The 23,278-nt window shown below is 40.0% G+C and overlaps 1 protein-coding gene across 1 annotated transcript in view; it reads right to left on the bottom strand.

The window, feature by feature from the left end:
* Nucleotides 1-23,278, bottom strand: part of scfd2 (sec1 family domain containing 2) — a 125,468-nt gene that overhangs the window by 98,436 nt on the left and 3,754 nt on the right. The window contains exons 3-4 of the mRNA XM_028028325.1: nucleotides 11,001-11,128; nucleotides 873-1,048 (exon numbers count right to left, since the gene is read on the bottom strand). Coding sequence (XP_027884126.1) covers nucleotides 873-1,048; nucleotides 11,001-11,128 — 304 coding nt within the window. The remainder of the gene's footprint in view (nucleotides 1-872; nucleotides 1,049-11,000; nucleotides 11,129-23,278) is intronic.

The following is a 23,278-nucleotide window of genomic DNA, read 5'->3' as shown; positions in this document are numbered from 1 at the left end:
AGTTTTACTTTCTTTTTATCCCTAATTTTCCATTGTACAAATATATTTACACCAGCCCTAATATTAGTATCAATGTTTCTTAGCACATTTCAGAGAATCAGCACAAATTCTTTGGGTTTCAACCATCTTCAGGCAACATTCTGGTTAAATGTATGGCTGTTTTTTCTTATTATTATTCATAAAAGTCAAAGTTCATTTTAATTAGTTGGTTTCCTGGTTTAAATGGGGGTATGTGTGTGTGAGTTGTGTTTACCCAAACTATCAGCTCTAAGAAAATAATTTACAAACTGTAAAGCATGGTGCTGGCAGGATTATGCTGAGCGGTTGTTTCACTGCCACTGGTAAAACTGCACTGTACTAAGAGGATAAGCTAAGATTTTTCTTTCAACTTTACCTTAAATGAATAACAAGATGGTTAAAACGTGAACACAGTTTGGAGTCCCAATGTTCAAAAACACAAATATAAACTGTTTTTGGAATGAAAAAACAAAGCAGACAAATATCATCTCACCAGCTTGAATGAGATCTAGCATTTATGACGGGGAGAGTGGTCAAAAACGTAGTAAGAATTATGTCCTGGACCTTGATAACTCTATAGAAAGTGTGTTGTTGTGAAGCTGTGTGTATGTTTAATTTTAAACCTGCACGGAATGATTTTTGGAAATCATTGTATTGTGAAATAACAGTGAAAAAAAAAATAAAAGCCTAAATTAGCCTGACAGTCACGATAAATCAATGTAAACTTTACACCGGAACTTTAACGCGTAACATAAATCTGTCATGGAAGGTCTCAAACTTTCACTTTGCAGATCCTCCAAGTGTTTACTGTGAGTGACATATGGATGGTATGGTTATGCAAGATGAGCACACACCTGCAGCAGCAGTCTTTCGAAAGCCAGACAGGAATCCCAGCGGGCCACTCTGGGGTGTCGGAGCGTCTGGGCCGTGGCCAAGCCCAGCTGAAGCACCCCGCAGTGACTCTCTAGCGCCTCCCAGCTGCTCCGGAATAACTTCACATAGGAACACAGCTGATCGGGGGTCACACGACCTGAGAGGAGGGAGACGCAGGGTGAGATATTTGGACCCAACAAAGTGGTGGATGCAATAAATATTAGCAAACGTGGTACTAAAAGTAGTAGTAAAAGCATTTACAGGAAATGACAAAGTGGTTGGACATCGCGATTTGTCATGTGACCGTATCTGATAATTACAATAAGACATAAAATCAATAACGGTGTTAGCAAGTCAATGTTTCCAAGGTTTAGGACATCCTCAGTCGATAGCTGAGTCTCCATTTACCTTAAAATTGCACAATTTGACACTATGAAAATAAATTGGCATAATGAAAACACGGCGATTTTGAAAAAAAAAAAAACCTCTTGATTTTTGAAAGTAGAGTTTGACGCTAGGATGAGGTGGTTTATCAGCCTTATCGAATCTGGTATATTTAACTGGTTTATTTCACAAAACTTCAATGGAAACAGTTCTTTCGTATCACAGACATCATGTGATCAACAACCTGATGTTACTATTGGTGGAAATGACAAAGACGATGACAGGAAGTGGTAGACGGACGATGGCGTGGCATGTCTTAAAAACAAAAAAAGATTTAATCTTGTAAACAAACTTATTCATGTGCGATATTAATTGCGTTCTCTTATTTATTGGAAACACCGCAAACACAAAAATCACGTTTTGTTCAATATTAGCAAAATACTGACAACGTTTTGAGCACATCTGTAATGGAAACGCAGCTATTGATGCTTCTGAACGGACATGGCCTTGGAGCTCTGGCTGATTCGTGTTGTTTACTGGAAAATAATTGGGACATATCTTTTGATGTACATCTTCCACTGCAGATGTGTGCTGTCCGTAATCCATCAACAAAGCATTCTTTGTGCCCGGTAACCTTGACCGGCGGTTTTCCTTGACCAGAGGCTTCCAGCTGTAGAGCTACTGCCAAACACGTGATGCATCCACTTTTGTTTGCAGCTGTCCCCTCTAGATTTGCTAGCTCTTTATATAAGAAAAATTATTTCCTTAACCATCGCTGGTGTGGTTTTCTTGTGAAAACATCACACTTATATCCAATATAGGCCGTTTCTCTTGAGGGCTTAAATTCATTTTGTGTTTCATGTTTTGTCTTACTGAGTAAAAGCTCCAGGGGTTTAAAACAGGCAGTCATGAAGCAATATTCCTCACACTGCGAATACAAACCCTGTGTTGCCACTGACTGTGCCTGACTGCAATTAAGGAAATAGTGCGGGAACACTGATTGGAGCTCCTGAAATTCTGTCTGGGCTGTGACTAATATGTGTAAATGAGAGGCCTTTACTGATTACTTCAAGATATGTAAGAGAAGAGATCAGACAGACAGAAAATGTTTAGGATCTGCTCTGCTGAACATTTCCAAATCCCCAGCCATCTACTTAGCCCCCTCTCCCTCCGCTCCTCAGGAAGGACCGCAGCAAAACCTAGCAACAACAGCATAAATAGTCGAGTCCTAAAAGACTAGAAAGATGGGATACAACACCTCTGCATAAGCACATTCATTTGTGTTGATGTTTGAACTACTAGATGCACTAGATGTGGGTGTATTTTGAGTTTGAATACGACCAACATTTATTTTTGTAAGACCAAACATATGACCAAAAGTGAAACTGATAAGAAAAGGCCGGCAACCTCCAGAGTACTAAATATAATCTACAGCAAGTTTGAGGCTTTTTTCGCTACAGTCAACGGCACAAGCACTCGTTTTCCTTAAGTGTTTTTTTTTAAATTACAACCACAATTTCTGTTTGTTTTATTGGGATTTTATGCGATAGACAACAGAAAGGAGCAAATAATTGTAAAGTGAGAGGAAAAGGATGCATGGTGTTGGATCTCTTTTTGATCATGTTTTAATTCTTATACTCTTTGCAAAGTACTTAATGTTGTTTTTGTTATGAAAGATGCTCTAACTTAATGTCCTCCTTATGGGTAGAAGAAGCTGAATACCAATCCATACATAATTATAAGAAGCCTCAAAGGAAGAGTAAACAACGGACAAACTGAGGAAATATCTAAAAAGAAAAACAACAGGTTCAGGTTTCTCTCTGAACTGAAAACACTTTGGTCCAGACCTAGTCAGAATACTGAAAAGCTCTTTTGTTAACATATCCAACCATAAAAATCCTGGCAGTAAAACTAAAGCTCCCCAAAAGCTTGATGTGCCAACCATAATTCAAGACAGAACCAGGAAATATATTCAAAGCTAGTCCAGCCTTGAATGGGCACCTAAGAATGGTACAGAGCAGGCCAAATGTAATCAGGCTTTACAGTGAAAGCACACAGTGAGTCTGAGGGAGAAAATGTAAGGCATTAGGGAAACCAAAGAAAAGCAAATAGGCCAAGCAGACACACAAAGGGCCTGCTTTGCATTACACACTTACAGCATCCTGGCAGAGCCTTGGCTCTTATCTGTCACAGAACGTCCCTCCAAACAGCTTTGTGATTCTTTCAGCATCTTTGTGCCAGATGAAAAAGGAATCTGAAGGAGATGATCTATCAGCTGAGCTCTTGTTCCAGATCAGGGTGTCTCTGCAGAAAGACGACTGGCTGCGTGTTCTTCACTTTTAACGTTAAGTCGCAATAAAAAGAACAACAAACAACGTTTTCCAAAGTCTAATTGTAATTTAATATAGATAATATACATACAAAGATGCTGATGATATATATATATATATATATATATATATTTACAGTACAGACCAAAAGTTTGGACACACCTTCTAATTCAATGGGTTTTCTTTATTTTCATGACTATTTATAAGGCAAGAAATCCCACTTATTAACCTGACAGGGCAGGTTGACCTATGAAGTGAAAACCATTTCAGGTGACGACCTCTTGAAGCTCATCAAGAAAATGCAGAGTGTGTGCAAAGCAGTAATCACAGCAAAAGGTTGCTACTTTGAAGAAACTAGAATATAAGGGATATTTTCAGTTGTTTTACACTTTTTTGTTTAGTGCATATTTCCACATGTGTTATTCATAGTTTTGATGCCTTCAGTGTGAATCTACAATGTCAATAGTCATGAAAATAAAGGAAACTCATTGAATTAAAAGGTGTGTCCAAACTTTTGGTCTGTACTGTATATATACTGTATGTATATATATATATAATGATCTGAAATAAATCTGTTTTAAAAGTATTACTGATTAAACTTTAAAAAATTATGTAGCTTTATGTTATTAAAGCTAAAGTTTAATCAGTAATACTTTTATAACAAATTTATGTCAGATCATGATTTCTAGGTTAATGTCAAGTTGTCGTAACGAAGACATTTTGAATAATGTGAACTTTGTATTAAAAGCGTCATGATTTACTGAATGACACTTTATGACAACAGTCATAAATATTCATGAAGACTTACTCATGTTCATGACAGGTGTTATGTCATGTTTATGACGGTGTCATGACAGTCTTATTCACAACCCGTCAAATAAAGTGTTATCGTCAAATTCTATTTTGAAAAATCAAGAGTTTTTTTTTTTTTTCAAAATAAGTCCCTTACTGAAATATTAATTGGCTATATTGGATGAATTCTCCTCTTCGGTTTAAAATAATTGAAATTATTATGAATATTTAAAGACTTCCTCCATAATGCACTCTGATAAGCTTCACTGTTATTGATTAAGAGAAGTATGCCCACAGCATGATGCTGCCACCACCAGGTTTCACTGTGGGTGCTGCGTTCAGTGCGATTTGTGGCACTCTGCATGTAGGCCAAAACATTTTGGTCTCGCCTAACAAATCTTCTGCCACATGTTTGCTGTGCCTACAATACGGCAAATTGCAAAAGGTATTTCTTTCTTCTTGTCGCTCTTCCATAAAGACCAGATGTGTGTAGTTTTTGTGTCAATAGATTCTCTCACCTCAGCTATGGATCTAAGCAACCATTCCACAGTCATCATGAGACTTTTTGGCTGCTTTACTAATATCCATAGACTGCCAATTCAGATTGATTGCAATGTCTTGGTGGCTTTGTAGTTGTCCAGAACTCTTCATTTTGATGGATGGTGGACAGAACAGCGCTCTGTGGGATGTTGAAAGCTTGGAATATTATTTTATTGACGTAACTCTTTTCTAAACTCCTCGACAAATACCAATCTCTCAGACATTCACCTGGATTTACACTGTGCTTGAACTGGATTTTATCTTTAGGCATCAAAGTAAATGGGGTGAATGCAAATGCATTTCTCTTTCCAAACCATGTGCCATTGTCATCTGCTTCACAATCATGAGCTACTTTGTGGCGATCTATCGCATAAAATCCCTATAAAATATATCTAACTTGTGGTTGTAAAATGACTAAATGTGGTAAAGGGACATGTGCGGCGCTGTAACTTATGACATCATGTGGTTCATAAGTATCATGTGGCAGGAGGTCGGTCTCTGCACGGCAATTCTCGTCGCCCTTAAATGAAGATGGCTGAGAAACCTGAACCGTTGGGCCCATTTTATTGTCCTTTTGAGGGCATTTATAGAAAGAACAGACATAAAGCAAATTTCATTTTCATTCTCATGCTAAAAACGGCTGGAGCGTTAGTCCATCGGAGCAGGATGTGCAGAGGTGGCAATTGAGACATGGCAATCGCGATCAAAGTCTTCCACAGCACAAGTACAGCCAAGGGCAACGATGATTTAGCTCCGTTACTGGAAGATGACTTACATTCTGGGTGCACGGGGTTGCAGAGGAGCTAAGTGATCTCTGATGTGAGTTGCAGAGTTGAGTGGTGACCCGTCTCAGCAGCCAGACAGTCTCATAAGTAATCCCGCAGGACTGAGGGACGCAGGAAGTTTGAGGGGCTTATTTATGCGCTCCGAAAGGAGGAACATCCTGAAAACGTTCGGTTATGGGTGAACGTTGGGGCCTCTGCTCAGGACTCTGCACCACATTCAGGCACACACTGCACCACATTACTCAACAGCAACAACGTTTTCATCAATATTTTCAACAGTTGGCTAAATCATTTACGTTTTAAACAAAATTACCTCAATAAATAATTTCTAAGAAAATATGTGATGAAACTTGTTTGGGCTAAGTTAAGGAGTTAATTGTAACTCCTTAACTTACAGATAAGGAGTTACAGATCATTTGAGAAGTTCAGTCATATGAAAGGGACTCCGCTGCGTCTCCACATCAAGAGGAGTTAGCATGCCTCCTGGATGCCTCCACGCTGAGGTGTACCAGGTCTGTCCCACCAGGTGGAGACTCAGAGGAAGACCCAGTGAGTGGAAAGGCTTGGCCTGTGTGCTTATGCTGCTGTCTTTGTGACCCGACTCCCGGACAAATGGAAGATAATGGATGGATGAATGCATCAAGATTCAGAAATTTCTTCTCAAACTAGGTAAAGCAATACAGGAACCCTGCTGGATCATCAGGGCTAGCTACATCACTTGTAGGACGACTTGATACAAATGACAATGCAGCAGCTGTATGAATCCATTCTGAACCCAATTCCCCCTGGTACCAAAGCCCGAGGGCATGCCCCGCCCTTCTGCCACGGGAGCAGCAGGGTGTCTGCACAACGACTCTGCTATCCATTTAGTCTGGTGTAAACACAGGCAGATTTGCATAAACACAATTAGAGATGATGAAATGTATCTATTAAAGTCCCATTTAAGAGCCGAAACACCCAAGACAAACACGTATTGTGCATGTTCTCACGCACACTGAGGGAATTTCATCATCCTACTACAATCCTATTACATCCTATGAGACCTTAAACGGGTCAACCTCAGGCTCTGAGAAATGGATTATTTTCTCTGTGTCTCTCTGGATGATCCTATTCTGCTGAAAAGCCAAGCTGGATCCAAGGGTGTATAAAACCAATGAGAGCGTATGAGGCCCTGCAGTGCACAGGCAGAGTATTTTCTTTGTTTATTTGGGAAAACCAACAAGAGCGAGAATGAGCTCAGATATGAGTGGAAAAACGTTAGCCTTTAAGATAACTGCAGGGCACCAAGCAGGGATGTAAACAATTCATGGAGTTACGATTAATTGTTGATGAATGTTTTATTGTGTTAAAATTAGTTCCAGTTGATTAACAACACCAGCTTAGACATTCTTTTAGTGTTGTAGTTTGGCCGCCACCCCGCAGAAAGCGCCGTCGGTCACCATTCAGTTGATAATGGCGGAGCCATACCAGAACGAGAAAGAGTAACGGTCCGAACAGAGTCCGGTGTGGGATGCAAAATGAACCATATGCAGTTCTGTTTGGAAATATAAACACGCGAAGCTCTTTAGGTTTCACCTTAATAGCGATGATTCTCCCGAGCTGCTTGACGGAGGAGCGTCAACGTCTCAATCAAAAACTAGTGATGTGCTACGAAGGCAAAGATGTAATCACTGAACCGAAGACAGGACAGTGCAGAAAACTTGTCACGTGGAGAGAAAAAAAAAAGAAAAACATGACGCCAATAAGCAATGCTGATTTTGAGGTGAGTTAATGCACTTCGTGAAGTGAAGTTTTCACATTCCTTCAAGAGCAACTACGGTACTTCGCTTAAACATCTCTGGGTTTATGGAGGACTACGTTTTTCACATACAACTGTGTAAAAAATTAAGAGACCACTTAAAAGTATCGGTTTCTCTGATTTTACTTTTTATATATGTTTGAGTAAAATTAACATTGTTCTTTTATTCTATGAACTACTGACAACGTGTCTTTGAAATTCCAAGCAAAGATTTTGTATTTATTTGCAGAAAATGAGAAATGGTCAAAATAACGAAAATGATGCGGCACTTTCAGACCTCAAATAAAGAAAACATGCAAAGAAAACAAGTTCATAATAATTTAGAAACAACAATACTAATGTTTTAACTCAGGAAGAGTTCAGAAATCAACATTTGGTGGGATAACCAGAAGGTTTTCAATGGGGTTCAGTGCAGTGGGCTCTTCATTTTTTCTAGAGCTGCGTTTTATGCTTTTCACCTTTGCTTTTTCTGTTAAGCAGCCTAAGAGTTTTCTGTTCTGCTATATTTTATATATACATATGTGTCTAAGCTTAATAATGTGAGAAAACCACACTTTTATGTTTGTTCAGTCAGTATTTAATACAGCGGACACAAAAAAATGCTAAAATTTTATGTCGTTTTTTTTAATTCAGCATATGAACATTTTTACTCTTATATTATGGAAAGATTGTGAGACCTCTTGATACAAGAGAAAACTCAGGTTTTTAAGAAAATGTCCAGTCGATCGATAAGACCTATCAACTTTAGGTCAATTGATAACTTGCGTTCTTAGCATCAAGTGAGCAAATTAGTATTAGTTCTATGTGGTGCATTGGAGGAGAGAATGATGGATTGAGAACTTGGCTTGTGTTGCTGTTTTACAGAAGGAAGACGGTGTGGGGGGTTCATTGGGAGCACACAGGGGGATCCATGGTGGTGTCCGCGCCTCTGCCAGTTATGCATAAAGGTTCAGTGTGTGAGGGGCCTTACATTGACCCCTTCTCTCCCCCTCTCTCTCTCAGCAAAGACATTAAATCAACAGACTGTCAGTCAGCAGGCGGAGGCCGCTTTAATTCGCCTCCTTGTTCATACACTCCTGACTTTACTGTCACTCCTAAACTCTGCAAAGCATTTGTTTAAATAAATCATTTCGGATTCTGCAAAATGTGCACTGCATCACAAAAGTGCGAAAAGACAGCATGCGGTGCACATGCGGAAAACTTTACAGGCTGTGTTTGAGAGTGTGTGTGATCTTGTTATGAGACCTCCTTTACCTCACAAATTATAGGGGCTCGAGGACCAACAAGATCCCTCCCTTTTTAAAAGCCCCCTTTTTTGCCAGATGTTAACCTGAATGTTAAGACCAAAGTGTGTGCATGTGAGCAAAGGATAGCGCAAAGTCCAAGGTGCACGGAGCCACTTCACGTTTGCGTGCCTGCACATATTTTCACCCCTCGCTTCAGACCCCTTTGCTTCATTACCGAACAACACAAGTTTCTCGAAAAAGCAGTGTGCGTGTGTGTGTGTGTGTGTGCGAGCGAGCGAACATGTGGGGGTGTGCGAGTGTGTGTCATGCAGCCAACATGTGGTTCAGATTTCCTCTGGGGCCACATGTGCAAAAACACAGCAGGCCAGAAAAGCTGGATCTCAGTGGGATCCGCTGGAGTCCGGCTGCAAAACGCTGAAATACAGGCGCTTGCTTCTCCTCAAGAGTAAATATCTACATGCGTCGCTTTTATGTGATGCAAATGTTTATGTTTCGTTTTTTTCTGGGCATTGTCATTAGTTTGTTTTATAGTTCATAGGAAATCAGCCCCATCTGTGGCTTTGTATGGGCTGGTATGATATTATAGAGGCATAACAACTTTTATTAAACGATCGGGGGTTTCAAACGAAGAGAAAAAAACTGTTACAAGATTGATGTGCTTTTATTTTCAACAGAACAGCAACAATCGGTCCTACTGATGCTGAAGTTGTATAATTAATGCATCAATCATGCTTCTTCTAACCAATACAAATAAGAGATTTTCCAATTAATGAGTCCTTTTTTGACCTACTCAGTTTTTTGGCCATACTCTAGGAGTTATGGCCACTTTTAGAGCCATAACTCGTGAAAGTGGAAAAATGTGCTGAAGGTTCTTTGATTGTTTTTAATCAGACAGAGAATCAAGAACGTCCTTATTGAAGTACTAACTTATGTATTGTCTTCACCAAACTAAAAAAAAGTGCATCAAAATACAGAGTGTTAGTTTTAGTTTAGCTCTTCAGTCTATTTAGAGCAAAAAGTAAACTAAAAACTAAACTAAAACTAACACCATCATGTACTTTAATGCAGTAGAGAAACTTTATCATTTAGCTCTCTACAATGGACCAATGTTTGTGTTCACAAACCAAAAATGGCAGAAGTTATAGGTTTTGGTGGACTTTGAAGAGTTCTGACTACAATCTTAGTATAATTGTTTTCAGTGGCCGTAATCCTCTTCTGTATTACTGCTATGATAATGTTGTCTATATTTTATATTCATACAGAGCAAACATCAACTACATTTTGAATCAGTTTCAAGTTCTAATTGAGCAGAAATGTTTTTGCTGTTCTTCCTTTAGATGAACACAAACATAACAAGCTGACTCTAGCTGGGTAATTAGTCAGGCTATCTGCTTGGGTAGCCAGCCAGTAGTTGGCTGCTTTGCAGATGTGCCGCTCGTAGCTTGCAAAATGTGTTTTGAAAACAGAACCGTCATAACCAGAGCGATGGCAAGCTCGCTTTAAGCTTCCACACTATGACTGTTCCTGTTTTTGTGCAACCAGAAATTGTTTTTCAAAGTCAGATGAGTTTATCTAGTGAGGGAGGGAAAGAAAGGTTTAGTAGTTGTTTTTTTTTTGCCAGCTGAATGGCAGTGTGGAGCAACAACTGGGGGACGGGTCAGCACTTCTGTACTCTATGATCCACAGTCCAGTCAGAAAAAAAATCTCCAGTCAACCTAGATATTTCTGTGTCTCATCAACATCCCTGGGAAAGGTGTGCAAGAAAACATTTGCTTCTTTAAAGGTGCACTGTTGGTTTTTAAATATTTGGTATGCTTCGATACTGGTGACCGTCCCATGTGGCATTCACATGCTTACTATAGATACAACAAATTAATCGACTTACAATTAGTTGTCAATTAATGGTCTACTAGATTAAAATGAGCTAAAAACATCCACTCAGACCTGTTTTTTTGTGTTGTAGTTTGGCCTCCATTCAGCAGAGGGCACTGCTTGACATTGTTAAGCAGAGCCAATTGATACAGAAAGAAAAAAGAAATCTTTTTAATTTTTTTTATTTGGCATATGATATAAAATGTTGCCCTTTAGCATATGGATAGACGGTCGGCTCTCTTGAAGCAAGAGAAAGGTTTTTTAGGATATGGCCGCTTCTCAATTAATCGTTAGTCAATCAATAAGATCAATCAACTTTAGATTAACTCATTAATGTATAACTTGCATCTCTAATGCTTACCCATACTCATCTTGATTGGCAGCTTCTCCTTGGTGGCCGCCTCCACCAGGTGGCGTCGGACTTCCATCAGAGCTTCTTTGTGTTTACTGGTGAGCATCGACTCCCACAGCAACCTCGCAGAGGACGGCCTGAGAAGCAGACGAATTCAACACGAGAGCTTAAGGGCAAAGAAGAGTCACTGGTTTTTGTTCATCTTGGACATGATCGAGAGTTTTTCTTGTCAAATCAAAAACTTTTTTTTTTTTTTTTAAAAGAGCAAAGGGGGTAGATGCAGAATGTTATCATGTCAATCAAGCAGAAAACGCCTGTGTGCCAGCATTCCTCAGGCCTGGTCAGTGCCTGAAGCCAAACAGCTTGCAGACCAAGACACCCTCCGTGGTGCCATCGCTGGGCACATCTCATTCCCTCTTCTCATTATCCGCTGGGTTACAAAACAGCCTGATTCCCATCTTTGACTGCGAGTGATAACAGGAACCATGTGCGGGGCTAATACCATCTGCCACCAGCAAGAAATAAAAAGAAAGGTTCCTATATAGAATCAGAAAATTGTCACAGAGGAGCCTTATCATCGTTAAATTTGCAGATGACAGGAACTGCTCTTCAAAGCGGCCGGTGTCAGACTTCAGGCACCAGACGCACTTCATATCCGCGTATTAATTTGTCTCTTTTCCAACCTCCTCTCTGTTAAATACGCTCAGATAAGACCAAGGCCAGTGTGCTTGCTTTGGACAACTAGACAGAAGGCATGCAGTAGTTACTGTTATGAGCGTATACCAAGGTTTCAAGAAGTAAGGGCTTCACAACTGCTCAACATTTTCAAAGTCCTTTGTATGAGAGCAGAAGGAAACAAAATGCTGATTCCTCACCTCCCGTTGTTGTATATACTGGCAATCAGCTGGTTGAGAAAAAAAAGTCTCAAACGTTTCTCTCTAACCTACAAAAAAGACAAATTTAACACTTTGAAAGTCTTTCAGATGGCCAGAAACACAAAAGGACCACTACCTATCACTGAAAGTGAATGGACGGTGTTGATGTTGTTGAAGTGAGGGTGTTAAAAGATCCCTTCAGTGTAGAAGACAAATATCTTCTGCACAGAAGTGAACTCATTGTCACAGCAGTTAAGGGCGAACAGGTAGTCAGACTAGATTTTATGTTTTAGTTGATTTTAGCACTTAAAACAAAGTACAAGTGAAACTTCTCACTAGCCAATATTACAGTTAAGTCCAAAAATGATTTACTCGCAAACACACTCATTCCACCAATACACAGATCAGCAGGCAACTTGTGATTGCCCAGAGGCACACAGACACAATGGCAGGGAATCAAACCCACGACTTTCACATCGCAAGAAGACTTCTCTTCCCTTTGAGCTGCAGTCTCTACGTTACCAATAAAGGAGTTTCTATTAATTCTCGATAAGGGTATTAAAAGTTTCTGCCATGCCATTTCTAGAAACTACTTACATAAAAGCTGTTAAATTATTATTGTTCTAAACTGATGCACCTTTTAGTGTCTACTATTGTCATTTCCAATCCAAAACAAGCTTCTTGATTGGATGAAAATAATATTAAGAAAAGTATTTTCCAAACTGCTAAATGTAGTGTGATTTCCCAAAAAGAAATAAATTCCAAATGTGACAACACAAATCAATTGCTCTTATTTAATTGGTGTTAGATAAAAACAATCTAACATGTGAAGCATCTTTTTTTCATTTTGATATATATTTACTTAACTAAAAGCGTACTTACTAAAGGTCACAATACTGCGAGAACCTCACACTAACCCATTCCTACTAAACACATATGCACTTGTGATTATTACTCCAACAATTTACCAGAAACTAAACAAAAGGAATGAGACAGAGGAGAAAAATGAAACCAAAGGACTGAGAAGGAGCGGAGGGAGACGGGGCATCGTTGACAAATCCACTGTTTTTCTTTTGCTTTTATGTCCTTTTTTTTTTCTAAACTTTGTTGTTGTTTTTTTGTCCCCCCCTCTCACTCCCCTTTCCTCTCGCCTTTTCTCCTTTCTAACTGCTGCCATGTGTTTAATATCAGATGTAATGTGTTCCAGACCTTGGGCAGGAGCTGTATGATGAGGAATGGGGCTCACGTTGGGACGGCCGCCATCTACACACCAGAACTAGACACTGAGACTTGCAAACACAACGAGAGCTCGGGAAAAATCTAGTTTAGAGTAAAACGTGGAGGAAACAAGAAAAAGGATACTTTACAAATCAATGAGATAAATCCAGATTTTAATAAAACTTGACTTACTCAACATTAAATACGAGTTCGTAGACTACAGCTGTCGGTCAAAAAGTATGACAGAGGTATCCAGGTTTGCCAAAACCTGTCTTAAGCTTTGAGTAAACCCCCCCCTCCCCATCATCTACTCCTAGACGATGGAGTAGAAAATATTCTGATTACACAAATCAGGATGTCCCACATGTTTGTCATTGCTGGAATACCACCAGCGTAATCTGACCGGGACGAGTCGGAGAGGCCCGCGGGTGTGTTTGTGTTTGCGTGCGTATGCGTATGCGTCTGTGTGTTATGTTTGCACACAGTCCCGTGCGTTCCGTGTTTGCTCTTGAAAGTTAGTGGGGCTCTGACAAGTGTGGGAGAAGAAAAAAAAAGACATGGTTCTCATTTGCCACTCCGACCCCTCCCCACCCTCAGACCCCAACCCCTTTACGGTACAGGCATCAGTGTGGGTCGCCCATGCCCCCCCGCCGCTCCCCTCCCTCCTCCTCTGAGCCGACCGGCTGGATAAAGGTGGGCCGCCCAGGTTGACCAAGGTTGACATTGGCAGGGTGTGAGTTGGACTCCTTAACCAGCCAAGAAATCTCGTTGAGTAACAACTCTACTACGTACTATGAAGCGGGAATGAGTGAACTGGGAATGGGGGGTGTGTGGGAATCTGCAAGCTCTGAATGCAGAGTTTCTCTCCTTAGTGGAACATAACCGGATCGTTTCTGTAGGGGGCAATCTTGCTCTTAACTTGTGCGCGCCATGATGAACATCCCCCACCCCACACACACACACACACCCACACATCCCCCCCTGCTCTGGTTTTGCAGAGCCAGGCTGAGGCGGGTGTGTTGGGAGACTTCACCATAATGAGCGCCGTAGCGTTAAAAGGTTGTTACGAATCCGTTGCCATACCTTAACAGACAACACGGTCCCCTGAACGTGTCTCATATTGTACTTACAGTAGGTGATTGTTGAAATGAGGAAATGGGGTGGGGGTGTAGTGAGTACTATTCCTGGCAGTGAATGATGCAGAAGGAAAGAATGCTTCAAGTGGTTCATTTTTTTTTGTTATTTTTTCTTTTAAGCTACTTCTGACTCAGGGCTGTCCTTCATTTTTTAGCTCTTTTCATTACTTGCAAGAAACTGCACAGGAAATAAAGGAGCCACTGTGTTCTGGTGTAGATTTCTCCTAAAATGCAACTTCTACCCTTCCTCTGCTCCGTTTCCATATCAGAATAGAATATCCCCAATGCAGTTTATCAAGGGGAAAGTAATAATGTACGGAACAGTTTCAGCACCATAAATAAAAACGGACCATATTCAGCTGCACTGAGAAAGTGGAAGCTATAGCAGAACAAAATCTATTGCAAATAACCTTAATAAAAACATCAATTATGTACAGATTATGCTACATTTACTTGCTACAGTCTTAGAAAATATGTATGTTTTATTGGCTATAGTATAATCTGACACTGAAATAGTTGCTGAGGCTCTTTAAAGATGAACTTAGGAGGGTGTTTTATCTTCTATCTAGTTTATATGGATATAAACTAGATATATCTATCTTGTTTATATTGTCCACCTCACTGAATGGGGACATGATAAAAATAATGCAACTATTTCATGTTTGTTTGTTTAATCCCACATTGTGACTCAGCTCAATTGTTCTCCATGTCACTTTCAAATTATACCCCAGAAAGGAGGAAGTCATCAATTATCATACTAATTAAAAGTTGCAGTAAATTCATAAGCGTGAAAGAGCAAAGGAATAAAATAAAATAAAAAAGTTCCCCATTTATTTTCAAAATATTATTATTACATTTGAAAAAGTGTTTGCCCCTTTAGAGTTTTCTTCTGTTTTAGATCTGATGACCAGACATCCTCCCTCAAGACTTTTTGGTGGAAGAAAAAAATGACGGCAGCGTTTTAGGGCCATTGTAGATAGAAAAAAAGAATATAGGAGTACATTTTCTGCCACAAATCTGAGAAATCTTGAGATTAATCTCAGAAATGTTCCACAAAAATACATGAATATTTCTGAGTTTGAAAAAATAAAAAATTTACCAGAAAAAAATAAAGATTAATCTCAGAAATTTTCTAGGAAAAACTTAATAATTTCTTACCATGAGATGTTTTTTTTTTTATCACAGATTACATAAATGTACCCAACTGAACAGCTATCTTAAAAAGAAATACTTTTTGGTTATTTTGCTTCAATAGCCTTAAAAAAAATGATTATAAGGGTGTGTTTTTTTTCACAACTGCAACAGAAGTGTCAAAACATTTGATAATATATTTTTTTACAAATTAAAAAATGAGAATATTTGTATTGTTTATGTATCATTCTGTAAGTTTTGATTTGCATTTGCTTAGCTGCTCCGTAAGATGTCTTTCACAAACTATTCTCCAAGAACTGGTCTTCACAACGGCACATGACGCTGCTTTCGCTGATACCAAAAAAAAAGCCTACTATTGCATAACTTTACAAGGTCGGCTTTGCTATGTGGTCTGTTAATTTACGGACATTAATGGTAAAACTAGAAAAACAAAGTGGTTGGTTTCTTGCAAACTTCCTCCTGTAAACATTCTCCTACAGGAAAACGCTAATCAGAGCAGAGAAAGGGAGGACATTGGACCAAAAGACCTGACCTTGAGTTTCAACAAATGATTCAACAAATGAACGCGGCTCAACATGGAGTGCGAAGTATGAAGCGAATCAGAAGAAACGCATCAAAAAAGGAGATGTCACTGGCCAGTTATCATTCCTCGTGTCGTAGGTCACATTTTCAGCAGATTAGAGCATTCTCAAGTGGTTATAGAAAAACAAGGATTTTATGTGCCAGCATGCTGTTTACAGGTCTGAATACAAGCTCTTTGTGGAAACTGAGGACGCTATGCCAGGCTGGATACATTTTCTCAAGTGATGTCATTTAAGCCTGCTCTGACTCATGCACAGTATGCTGCAGTAAAGTTAGAATGACCTGACATGGCTGTTGAAGCTTATGATTAATGTGAATTTGAAATGAAAACCAGCAAAGAGTATGGTTTTGACCAAAACAGCCAGGTAATATGAAAGACTTCAATAAATATATACTGGAATGTGTGCAGAAATGCATTAAAAAAATGCATTGATTCTATGTTGCATTGTGTTTCTGTGTTTGATATGATGTAAAGCACTTTGAAATGTCTTGCTGATGAAATGTGCTATACAAATAAAAGTTGATTTGATTTGGATTTGAAAAATTCAGAAAACAAATTATTTTAAGCGACATACACCAACGGCATTAACTAATCTGAAATAATAATTAGTTAATTACATTGACCTTCATCTGTGAAATCGACAAAACTTCCATACAGCTGATTTTGTAGGCCTGCCATGATAACAAACTTAGCTGGACGATAAATTGCCCCAAAAGTTATCGCGATAAACAATAATATTGTTGTTTAGAGACCATTTTCAAGTAATGTAATGATAATGGCATAATAATGCAAGAACACATTCTCAAAGAGCAATAAACTTTAAATTCTAATGAATATTTAACACTGGAACTGGGAGACATTTTAAACATTCAAAATAAATAAAAGAATAAATAAAATGAATTATGAAGTCTCTGTAAACAAAATTGTCCTTCAGAAAAAGGGCTAGGTGAGACCAAAGCACCAGACTGACGACTTTTATCATCCAGTTTTTGGTAGAAAGAGAGAGAGAAAAGAAAAACAATAAATCATCCAAATGAAAATGATTGAGTTTGTTTAACTGATTTACTGCTTTTTGTGACAGAGTTATGTATTTGTACCCTGTGAATTGTTTTTAGGTTTTCACACGTTGCAAACTAAAAATGTTCATGACGTTTGATAACCCAACACAAAGTAGAAAATAATCATAAAGCAAAAGGCTACATGTGTGGTGCTAAATGCAGAGCAACCCCAGGAAAAAAATGATTTTGGGGCTGCAGGGGACCTGAAACAGGGTTGAGGTTCACTCTCCAGCAAGACAGCAACTCTTTACACAGTGCCAGAACTGCAATTAACTTTTTTCGATCAAAGTAATCCCATGTGTTAGACTGGTCCAGTTAAAGTTTGGTTAGAAATTTGTGCCAAGACTTTGAAAAGATCACTTCATCCAATCTGAAGGCACTTAAGCCTTTTTGAAAGAATCGGAAGAACCATTGAATCGGGATAGTTGAATACATACACTCGCCACACTTTTCAGATTTTTTGCTGAAAATCTGCTTGCTAACTATGCGTCATTTTTCCGCCTTACAGTCGAGGCCTACTTTGTGTCGACCTACCACATTGCGTCAAAGTTTGCTGCTGTGACGTGACAAAAGCACGAGGGTCATGAACACTTCTGCGAGGAGCTATAGTTAGAAACCATTTTTTCGCAGCATCGGCAGATGGGTAAAACATGTGGCAACATGAAAGGATGAGGAAGGAGGTGCCGTAATGTTGGACTCCTCTTCCTCTCATGTGTCTTGGCTACTTTACCGTTTCATCTGAAATCCATCAGCAGGCACCAGCTCTCAAGGAAAGGGGCTGGAGAAAGCAAAGTAACATCTTCGGGGGTGCTTTATCAACGTACTAAATAAATCTGCGGAAACCTTTCCAACGGAGAAAATGTGCTCAGTAGTGCAAATCAAATCACAGCTGCAGAAGACGGCACATAAGACAGAATAGGTTACGTTATCTTCGTCTCGATGGGAACACGGAGTACAAGATGTTCAGGTGAAAGTAATCTGTTTGATTTATGTACTGAGGGTTTCAGTTAAAGACACCTTCCACGTTGGAGGAGGGAGAGCGGGATTGGACGGGCAACCAGCCAAGAAGAAGGCAGAGCAAACTTTGCAAACAAATAAAACATAAATACAGGAACAACGGGGGATGTCCCAGCTTAGCTGGCGACCGTATGCGCCAACAGGAGACACAGCTAACGACCAAGAAGGCCGAGGTGAACACGAGGTGATGATGAGGCAGCAACAGCTGAATGAAGCTGTTAATGTCTTTAACAAATACGTGGCCTGGAGTTGCGGCGCCTGTTGATTTTCACATGAAAAATCAGGGATGATCCAACATACGCCAGGCATCTGCAGCTGCTGTTGACTTAGGCAACAGGAGCGTTGAACGTGTTGGAGAAAAGTCGAGGAACGGACATCAAATAGGAAGGAGTTGGCCCAGAATTGGTAAATTATTAGCCTGGTCAATGTCTCTCTGAGCCATTCAGCTTGTTCCTCATCTCCCTTCAGTGCTTCATCTGGAATTTCTCCCATTGACTTGGATTTCTGCTGTAGAATTTCAACCGGGCCAATCAGCGAACAGGAGTTGTGAACGATGCTTTCTTCACTGTTTAAGAATTGCAGTCTGGCTGAGGTTTTAGCAATGGCAGCGGAGGAAGTGTACAAAGCCGTTCAGTCTATGTTGGCTACACTTCCAAATATTTGGTTAACATAGCAGCCACCTCGTCGGGATCTGCACTTGACTCTTGGCAGTCGAGGATGGTTGTTTACAGAGCAAGGAAATTTCCAACTAGTCTCATTAGTTGAAAATAGTCTCATTTTAATAACGACATAATTCAAGTTCGCCTTTTCAAAGACTAACAAACTGTTATTTTGTACAGAACACTCCACACTGGAACGAGAAGACATTTTAAATATCCCAAATAAAACACAACAACCAAAGATAAATTAATAAAACGGAAATAAAAACACACACACAGCCAACACCATACATAAAATGGATTATGGGTTATCTGAAAACAAATAAAATATGAATAACCATAACAGATATTTTCAAGCTCATTATAATTTATTACGTGATTAATGGATTATTGTGACAGGCTTACAAAGGGGCTGTTTTTCACCAGGCTAGTAAATTATGAGGTCAATGAAACAAGAAGCTTCATTCAAGTCGTTGCTGAGTAGGACGTTTGAGCAAGCTGCGTAATGGGCTGGCCTTCATCCCAGACATTGTCTTTGGTCAAAATTAGCATCCTTTGTAGCACTGGCGTTCAAAAGTGCTTGTCCTCTCTTTAAACAAACCTGCTACTTTATGGAGCGCTTCTTATCCACTCTGTATAACACACATTGTAAGCGTAATAACAGAGCTGGGTTGCCAATGAATAACTTCAGTGACTTAATTCAGTTGTTTGAGTCACAGTTTAATGTCTAAGTAGAAAAAAAAACCCAACTACAGCACTGTTGGGAACCACAGCAGAACCAACAAGGCCGGCTTCCGACCCGCCATTCTCATCCTCCACAGTGTCAACAAAAAAAAACGAGTCAGCTATCCACGAGTGTCTTTTATTTGCTCCATCCTTGCCACACTCGACTATCTCTGTTGTTTTTGTTCCTTTTCCCACATGAACCTACACTAAAAAAAAAAAAAGAACTTTTTGTTTCCCAGCTAAGACAGAAATAGGTGTTATTCCTCCTTCCTGGTGGTACGAAGGCAGGATATGCAGGCTCAATTTATGGAGAAGAATTTTTTTTTTTTTAATGGCAGGGTGGGGTCAATGTCTGTGTCTGGCTCCCTTCTCAGCAGTTCCTGAGGGAGACCCAGAGCACCTCGGCCACCCATGCTCTGCTCTGCCCACACTGCACACGCTCCAACCTCAGCATCAAGGTCCAAGACGGACAAATGACGGGTCTGCGGGGTTCAGCTGGAGACTGGGGGAAACTCTGTGCCCTCTGCCAATGAAACTCAAAGGTCCTACTCTGGATGAAAAAGTGGCTGCGAAGCCAAGCACAGCAAATTACACAGACTGGGCTGGCAGGCACCTGACCACAAAGACAGACACACACACACACGCACCCCCACACACATATAGATTAAAAGAAAAAAAGAAAACTTCCAGTGCCACTTTCTTTGCACAAATTGGAAAAAAACATACACCTTCTGATTGTATTTACTACTTAAAAGACTATCTTATGGTGGAAGAGGAGAACAAAATTCATCCATAAGCAAAGTGTGTGCATGTGCACGCCCTCACACACACACACACACACAAAAAGCACACTTTCTCTCTGGCATGATCGCTGCAACCACAGAGTGCAAGTCAGGTTGTAGGATTTGGCATATCCTCACCAGGTTATGAAAGAGAATACAACAGTAATTGCAAAAGTAACTGTGGGGTCTCGCCTGCAGAGCTAGAGTCAACAACCACCCACAGAATGTTTAGGACACGGTGATCTAGAAAAAATATCCTGGAAATACCGAGGGAAATATCATACAAAGAGGGTCAAACTAAGCCCGCACATAATATTTAAAGGTTTAAGATGGTCTACACTCAAAAACCTACTAAGAATAGACTTGTAAATCGTTCGTTGTGTAAACATCCAGGAGGAGGAAATTCACTTTCTGGAGCCAAAAAGGGTCTCAAGTTGTTCACAAAGATCAAATCTACCAAGAGAAAAAAACATCCCCCCTTATGGGGGGGGGGGGGAGAGAGAATACAATAAATTCCGCCTAATTGCGAATGAACACCTCCAAACTCGTACATATGCAGAGCATCAGCTTTGCCATGCTGGAGCGATCAACGTAAACGGTGCCTGAGGGGAGCGGTGCACTTAAAGTGCACTTAAATCTAGCGGGAACGCTGGTGTTCTTTCTGGTTCGGCCTCTGCAGCACTTCAGTGTCTGAAGCATCTGTGATAAGGCTCGACTGGCCCATCTGTTCTGAGATAGCATCGGCAATAACGCCCCCGCTGATCGGCACCAATCTGCACTCCACACAAACACTTCTGATTTGTTTCTGTGCTATGCAGTCAGAATGTTAAGAACAACTACACTGGGCGTGTTTGTAGGTACTGGCTGGCTGGACACCATCAAGACTTAAGAAAGTTTTAAATGTTAAATTATCACAAAATGGCTGAAAACGGCCATTATTCTCTTCCTGAAGTTTAAAGTAGTTCCAGTGAGATTCCTTAGACAGGTACTTGTGTGAAGTACACCCGAAGAAGGGCACCCGTATGTTGCTGTGCGCTGCCGCTCAGTTGGCTGAGAGACGGATTCCACACTTCCCCCCCCCACTTTAAACAAAACACAAATCCGCATATTTGAGATGGAGAAAAAAAAAACGGTGTTGTTTTATTAACATATATTTTTACACTGAAAACAGAATTTAACGGGTTAAAAATCAAAATAAATTCTGACAATTTATGGATTCGTAGACCTCAAGCTAAAAGCATTTGTGAAAACTTTAATTTTGCAAAAAATCTTTTTTTTTTTGTTTACATATTTGTTGAAACCATCAGTGACCGTATGAAGAATATAATCTGTGAAAAAATTTTAGCCCCTCTGCCTTTTCCTAGTGCTAACTCCAAACAAACAATCAGAGGCAGGAGGACCGGCTTAACGCTGTCAATCACAATCTCGTGTGGTGCTGCTCATCCCCCTTTGCTCTCTGCTATGCTGCAGCTAGCATGACTTGTTATGAATGCTCAGTCTAGTTGGCATGATGGTAAATGGATTGAACTTATGAAGTACTTTTCCAATCATTTTGAGTCACATTCACCCATTCACACTCACAAATGCACATTTGTACACCGATACGCAGATCAGTCTGGTGGCAGCTGAAATCGAACCTACAACCTTCCGCTCACAAGACGACTACTCTACCCACAGAGTCACAGTCGCCCCAGTCGATGTAATAGAGAAGAGAGAGAAGACAGCTACTGCAAGTAAAATTGGCTAAAAGCTTTCTTAAAAGCTACAACCCACAAATAGGAACAAAATTCACTGTTTTTCTTCTTTTTTTTTTTTTGTTATGTATAAGCCTTTGAAAGATCACCATGGTTACAGTTAATCCATTGCAGCTCCAGCCACCACACTTTTCCTCCAAGTCAAAGTCTTTTCCTCTAGCAACCACATAAAGGCCCGAAGCCTGACTGGAACACATGATGTAGGGCTAAATACTGCCATCAACAACAGCCCCACCGCAGGCCCTTAACACATGCACCTGTCCAGCCAAGAGCACGACGACAGGCAGCCATGCTGGACATGCTGCCGCTTCGCTCAGTCACAGAGGTGTAGCTCAGGCTGCTGAATTCTATTTTCCGCCCCGGGCAAGCACACATGTGGCCAGTAAATTATACCGTGTGGTTTGGTTCGATGATTATATCAGATTAGCCTTCTGTTGGGGGGTGGTTAAGGCAATATCTGCCATGAACTCCTAAACATAACTCATCCTGGGTGGCACTTTAACCACACTGACGAGATGCAGACGACTTAAAGAGACGGAAAAGGAAAAGCTGTGTCATTAACGGGCCTGAAGTACATGTTTAAAAAGTGTTGAGAAGATGAGGGGAGTAAACAGTCAAACACAGCGCATCGGAGCTATGCACAGATAAACTGTACTGCATTTGGCTGAATTTCGAAACAAGATTTATTTCACATATGCTACAGTTAATGAGGCGCTCACCACACAGGAAAAACCTGGATGAGGATTTCTGCTGTTTTTACCAACTCAAAGTTAAGACTGTTTAAAGACCATTATGAATGAAATTTAAGACCTGTATTATGAGAAAAACGTACAAAAGAAAATTACATATTTTATATTGTAGAAGTGCCAAGGTTTTTTTTTTTTTTTTTTGCACAGAATGCACCTGGCATCGCGATAGATTTACACTTACCCATGAGAAGCCAAGCTAGTTCCCTAGCTAGCAGCTAGTAAGCGGTAGCCTCAACTACTTCAGGTCGCAGAATGGAATGAAGGTGTCTGTGTGCGACTCAAACATTTGCTTGACACAAAAGTCCAGAGAGAAAAATAAACTACATTATATTTACGAGAGTAAATAGCTCTGTCAGAACACAATTTAAGACCTGTCATCAATATAGTTTAAAAGTGAATTTAAGACACTTTAGATGGATAAATTTAAGATTTTTTTTAAAGACTTTTTAAGGACACGCAGGCAACCTGTATATTTTGGTTAATTTGATGGCAGAATATACACACATGCATCCTTTTGTGTTTGTCTACCGCATAAAATCCCAATAAGATGCGTTTAAGTTTGTGGTTGTAACATAAAA

This window comes from Xiphophorus couchianus, chromosome 9 (assembly GCF_001444195.1).
Source record: "Xiphophorus couchianus chromosome 9, X_couchianus-1.0, whole genome shotgun sequence".
In the NCBI taxonomy this organism is placed as follows: domain Eukaryota; kingdom Metazoa; phylum Chordata; class Actinopteri; order Cyprinodontiformes; family Poeciliidae; genus Xiphophorus; species Xiphophorus couchianus.
Note: the sequence above shows the minus strand (reverse complement) of the source record. Positions and strands in the feature narration are given on the sequence as shown.